Source organism: Protobothrops mucrosquamatus, unplaced genomic scaffold, assembly GCF_001527695.2.
Source record: "Protobothrops mucrosquamatus isolate PMUCROS unplaced genomic scaffold, P.Mucros_1.0 scaffold35, whole genome shotgun sequence".
Lineage (NCBI taxonomy): Eukaryota > Metazoa > Chordata > Lepidosauria > Squamata > Viperidae > Protobothrops > Protobothrops mucrosquamatus.
Window position 1 is genome coordinate 611,529 of NW_015386419.1, and position 6,357 is coordinate 617,885.

Consider the following 6,357-nt stretch of genomic DNA (forward strand, 5'->3'; position numbering starts at 1 on the left):
CCCTCCAAACATCCTGAATGTTGAACTCCTCTGCCATTTCTAAGAAAGTACTAGGTAATGTTGGTCTAATTCCTTTTCTAATCTTATCACTTTTATAATCCAATTGTCTGTCCTTGATCGCATTGAAGTCTCCCACTATACAAAAATTATCATAATCAAATTCACTAATAATGCTATGTAATTTTTTATAAAATTGTTTTTGGCCTTCGTTAGGAGCATAGATTCCCACCAAAGCTATTTTTATTTTGTTCAAAATTACTTCTATTATTAAAATTCTACCATCTTCATCATTGTATATATGTTTTGTTGGGATTTCCTCATTAATGTATGCTACTACTCCTGCTTTTCTTTGTTGTGAGAGCGCTGCGAACATTTTCCCCAATTTAGAGCAATTTAATAAATGTTGGTGTTGTTTTTTAATATGCACTTCTTGCAATATTATTATGTCTAAATTCATCTTACCCAATTTATTTACTTAAAGTAACTAAAGAGGTTAGATCAATAAGGATGCCAGTGGAGAGAGAAGTACAAGCTAAAGAGTCTAGACCAAAAATAGTAACAAGATCTAAATATAGATAAAGAGGCAAAAGAAGGAATTGAGATTATATCTCTGAATGGTAATGGTCTTAATTCCCCAATGAAGAGGAAAAAATTCACTACCACTTTTCTAGGATGGTCGCGTACCACCTGCCAGGTGCCAATGTACCACAGGTGGTACCCGTACCACTAGTTGAAAAGCCCTGGCCTAGCACACTCAGTGCTGAGAGCCCAAAGTACACTAGACAAACAGCCAGTGCTAGCACATTTCAAGGTCTATTCGCTATTATGTGCCTGCTTACTCTCTTATAATCTCTTATAATCCTTCCTCAATGATGACTTGAAATACAAATATTAATTCCTTTCTTGCTAATTATCCCAGAATCAGGATAAGCATTCCAAAGAACAGGGATGTGGTGGGGTGGGAGGGGAAGAAAGCTGAAGTAAAATTATAAGTACACTCATAGTCAGGTGATTTTCCACAGTGACCAGGTCGATAGCGATCAACTTGCCAGTCCCAATTGTCATAAAACAAAGACAACTTGTAACTCCAAAATTTCAGAATTAAATTATTTCTCATAATCTTTATAATACAAACTTGGTTTACAATGCTATATTTTTATTGTAAATGGTCAACTAACCTTGATAACTGGCAGCATGTCAAGTCAAATAAACAAATAAACTACCTACTTCATGCTTTTAATTCCCCAACCAGCCATTGTATCTCCCAAATACTGCATAAAACATCTACTGTTTCCGAAACCTATATTCTCTCCTTTTAAAATAGTTAAAGAGAACTTTTCCTTATTTGCTTGTTTGTTATAGCGTTGCTGTTCTTCTGAAATAGATTTTGAAATAGCATCAAATGCTTTGTCGCAAAAGATGTCTGTCATACTCATTAAAACTACTGTTTTTTAAACTTGGCAACTTTAAAATCATCTTACAGTTGAAATCTACACATCTTAAAACTGCCAAACTTGAAAAACACTGAATTACTCTGTGCTCTATACCTCTATAGCTGATATATTATTGTTTACGAAAGATACCTGGTATTTACTTATGGCTTGGGGATGATGCCATCTGGGTGGCAATTCTCCGGCAGCAATTTCTTTCTTGGTTGTAGTTAATTTACTTGCATTGCTTTAGTTTTGATCTTTTATAAGATTCGGAGAATCTGTATTTTCACTAACTATTGGGATTTTGGTAGATTTACAGCATAATAAAGCATTCTTGTAATATCATTTTCCATGATTTAGGTTTGTCTAGATCAGTGGTGGCGAACCTATGGCACGGGTGCCAAAGGCGGCACTCAGAGCCCTCTCTGTTGGCACGCGCGCTGTCGGCCCAGTCCTAGGCCTTCAGCTGGGTTTTATAAAACCTTTTCGCTTTAGGCCTCCACCGTGTCCCAAAAAAAAGGGGGGTTCAATCAGTCAATTTCAACTTCTCGTGGGAAAAAAAAGATCTTGCAAAGTTGGAATTGATTGATTGAACTTTTTAGCCCACCCAGTCTGCCATTACCACTGCAGCCACGCCCACCCAATGGGCCATGCCCACCCAATTGGCCACACCCACCCGGCACTCGACGATGCATAAGTGGGTTTTGGGTTGCAGTCTGGGCACTCAGTCTCTAAAAGGTTTGCCATCACTGGTCTAGATCCTTTTCACTGTACTGTATATGTGTATTTGAGTGTGCATTTGTAAGATAATTTTTCTTAGGCCAGTGTATCTATATTAATGTTTAGTGCCTAGTGCCTAGCTATAGTTAAGCTATTACAAGCAAACTGCAGACATCTACAAATTATTGAAATTAGCTTGAATGAATTCTAGCTAATGGAAACCTTTTGGCTTAACCCTACTACCATAAAATAGCGGCTGATGCTTCACTGTGGCCAATACCAGTAAAACAAATTGCATTCTAACAATAGCAGGGCATAAGGAATACCAATTGCAAGGCTCACTTCCAGTTTAGTTGATCATAGTAAAGTGCAATCAAATCTACAAATGAACTACTTTATTAAGAAAAGAAATCATAGCCTGAAGTCAGAAAAGCCATGGATGTGGCTCTCAGCAATTCCAAAACTTGTGTCTCTTGTTGTGGTGGTGATTTCAAGTCAGCATAGATTCCTGGCAACTACATGGACAAAGTCTTTGCAGTTTTCTTGGCAATGTTTTGGAAGTGGTTTGCCGCTGGCTCTTTGAAAAGTTGTTACCAAATCATAAAATTCTTAATGTGACATGAAAGAATGAAATAAGATCCTGTTTTTTTCTATGTGTGTCATCCCAACTTTCAGGGGATTTTTAAGAATGGCTTCTTAGATGCAATTCAGAGCGTTTTTTTCTCTGTGTAATTGAAATGCCTTAGGTAGGAAGATGACTGATCAGGAATGCACCCAAATAGAGCATGCCAAATTAATATAATGAATATGATTAATAAGATTATCTTCTTGTGCTATTTGCAAAAAAACAAAAAACACCCTCATAGACTGTGAAACATTTTAATATAAGATTAATAGATCTGTCATTGTTTGTATCCCATTTGTATTTTTGGAAAAGGGAATATTCATAGTGGGCGTAGAGGATAATATTGTGCTTGGAAGCTAGTTCAGATGTTTGACTGATTATTGCACTACTTTGACCCCATTATCTTTCAGCCAATCCTGTTTTTGGGGATTGTTTTTAACATGAAATACAAAAAAGAATGTCTGTTACTCTAAGCTCCTTGGAGAAACAAACAATATTGATACAAACAACACACAGAGATCTTTTTTCATTTTCATAGCACCCTTTGCATTATTTTTAGAGGAATCTACTGGATAGGGAGGGGAAGGAAGAGAAATTGTACACCTCTATAAATGTAACATTTTCATGCAGTGAATAAAAAATATACAGCCTTCGGAAGTTACTAGTAGGATTTTGGCTTCTATGAAACATACTGTATAGAAAAACATTTGAACCATTCACCAACAATTCAGAATACAACATTTTAAAACCAAAATTGTTTTATGTTTCTGAATTTTCTAAATGTTGACTGGCATTTGTTAGGGATTCCATTTTCCCAACCAATATTTGGTATGAGGCAAACCTTAAAACATGCTTTTAAAATTTAATTTTGTTAAATCACCTCCTTTTTTCCGGGTGTCTTATTTCCAGCTCCTACTGTCTTTATACAGGTCCCCTGGCTTGTCAAAGCTGAAACAATCATTTTCCCATGAATCTTTGCTGAGTCCAGGAGGTCCTATTGAGACTTTGGATCTTGGGACTGATGAGAAAGTCTTTGTCATGCCACTTCATAGCAGTATAATTGGACGAAACTTCTGCTTTGAGGTAAATAAATAACAACAAATACAGTGGAAGACTGATATATAGTTTCTGATCTTCTCAGTCTTTTTATTCTTTCAATTTTATAAGAATAACCAATTTTGTTGCTTTAGATTTAACATAAGAAGGTTGTGGATTATCCAATGATCAAATGATCTTTATGTACATGAGATAACTGGTATCAGTTATTGAACAGAAATGAACACTTTCAGTTATTTTTCACTCTTAAGAAAACATTGCAGTGAGTGACTAAGAGAAGCAACAAGGAACTAGGACATTTCTTACTGGGCCGTTGTCAATTGATGGAGAGTTGTGTCACAGTTGGGCATGTTAGCAATGCAGCATCAGATAAGGAATTTATTTTCATGTTTTGATTATATCAATGAAGATTAATGGTCATCTGGTTAGCTTACCTTGATTTATGATTGCTTTTTGCAGTCTTTACTGGTGCATGCTTCCAAAATTTAACAAGTGTTTGTCCAACAGCATCTGCAACATATCACAGACGAGCTAATCTTGTGTATTCACATTCCCTTTCCCATCCCCCAAAGTTATTGGAGGCAGCTGAAGCACAACTTAATGTTTTTCTCCTCTGCCTGGATGCTTGTTTCCTTTCCTTAATGCTTTTTATGCTGCAACATCATCATCCCAGATTCAAAAACCTAGTAATTAAGAATAAATGGCCAACATTTTAGGAAATCATCTGGTCTTGGGCAACTTTTTTTCCAACTGAAATATTGAAACATTTTAGGTAGAAAGAAGGCATCTTGGGAGATTCAATGATTCCCTAAGATGTTTGCCTTTAAAAGGGGGGGGGGGAGAAATGATTATTTTGATGTATGACTCAATGACTGCTTCCAGTATCCTTCAAAACCACAGTTTTTCTGGACCACAGATTGGGAGTAATTGGCTTTGGTATTTAATATATTCAAGAGCTTTTCAACTAATTTCCTTAATACATTTTTTCAAAATATTTTTTCCTCCTTTGGTATTCTTAATGGGAAAAAAGAAATAATAGGTTTTCCATTTAGATAACTGAATTTGGGATGTATTTAAATATATATTTAATATAGAAACTATATACATGTGCACAAATACACATTGATGGAAAATCAAAGATCTTTTCCTGGTTGTCATGGAAATTGCCTAGCAGATGTGTTCCTTTCAGGGAAGCCAGAAAAATTGCAGTATACTTTTTATTGATATTTCATTCAGTACAATACCATAAAAGCTTCAGTTTTTCTAGTTTAAATACAATGAGTTAGGTGACAAACTTAGATTTATCTTTCATGGGAAGTGGCTCTCTCACAAAGACCAAAGAGCATTTAAATATAATTAATAATTTAAACAGTCATATTTTAGCAGTTCTCCAGTATGATGTTTCAGATTTCATAGAAACCAGATTATAGTCTTGCTACGGAATAACCTAGACCTAAACCTTATTAAGGGGAGTGTCAATTAATGAAAAAAAATTAGCATCATATTTAATGCAATCCTATGTTATATAGAATTCCCATGTTTCCCTTTTCAAACTTGTTCATTTTCTTATTTTCACTGCTTTCCATCTCTTTTAGTACCAAATTCAGATCATGTCCTTTTTCTGTAAAATAGAACACATGCTTTTTATAAGCAAATATAACTGTTTATAGGCTGGGCATCACTTTGGATTCACAAGACAAAAAGTGCTTTAGAGCACATGAGGGCAGACACATATCCTCTTTCGGTAATTCTTCAATCTATCCTTCCTGCTATATCTACAGAATCCCTGGAGAGACATATAGTAATTGATTTAAGAAGTTGCCAGTCAGTGTTACATGAGGGCTGATGTGGAGTCTAAGTACTTTTTTTCTCTTTAAATCTAAAGCACTTTACAGCCTTGTTAGATATAGCTTCAAATTGGAAAATAGAAATAAAAAATGATTTTGCAATAATGATAAAAATATTGCTTAGAAAACTTTTGATTTATGACTAACATTGCTATAAACTATAAAAAGCAGTTGTTTAAAATGTCTCTCAATGCTTTTTATTATTTTATAGGTAAATTTATTAATTTAATCATCCTTATAGGCTAAATTTCCATTTGAAAGCTGTACTCTTCAAGTTGGGAGGATTTGGTGAACATTTCAGCCACAATTAATAGATTTCAATCTAGATCATAATGTTTCTGACACTTGGAGCTTTGTAATACCCCAATGTGTTAACATAATCAATGTATTAGTATTCTGTTTAAATTTCCTTGTTAAGCTACTATGTTAGAAAGTATCTCTGCTGTTTCTTTTCATGCAACTACAATCTCAGCTGTAAGCTTAACTTGACTTTCTGTAATATGTTCTAGATATCTTGTTCCACTTATAGTAAATGCTTCAGTTGCACTTCTGCTACTGAAAGAGACGTCTGGATGGAGAACATACGGAGGGCTCTCCAGCCTAACAAGGTATAGTGTAAAATGCAACCTCAGAAAAGCGTCAATTGGAAAGTGCATCCTGATTAGTAGCTGGGGTA

At 35.1% G+C, this 6,357-nt stretch overlaps 1 protein-coding gene across 1 annotated transcript in view; it reads left to right on the top strand.

The window, feature by feature from the left end:
• Positions 1 to 3,687: 3,687 nt before the first annotated feature.
• The window catches only part of RASAL2 (RAS protein activator like 2), a 35,563-nt gene continuing 32,893 nt past the window's right edge, over positions 3,688 to 6,357 (top strand). The window contains exons 1-2 of the mRNA XM_015811258.1: positions 3,688 to 3,861; positions 6,191 to 6,289. Of these exons, the coding sequence (XP_015666744.1) occupies positions 3,817 to 3,861; positions 6,191 to 6,289 (144 nt within the window). The 5' untranslated portion in view covers positions 3,688 to 3,816. The remainder of the gene's footprint in view (positions 3,862 to 6,190; positions 6,290 to 6,357) is intronic.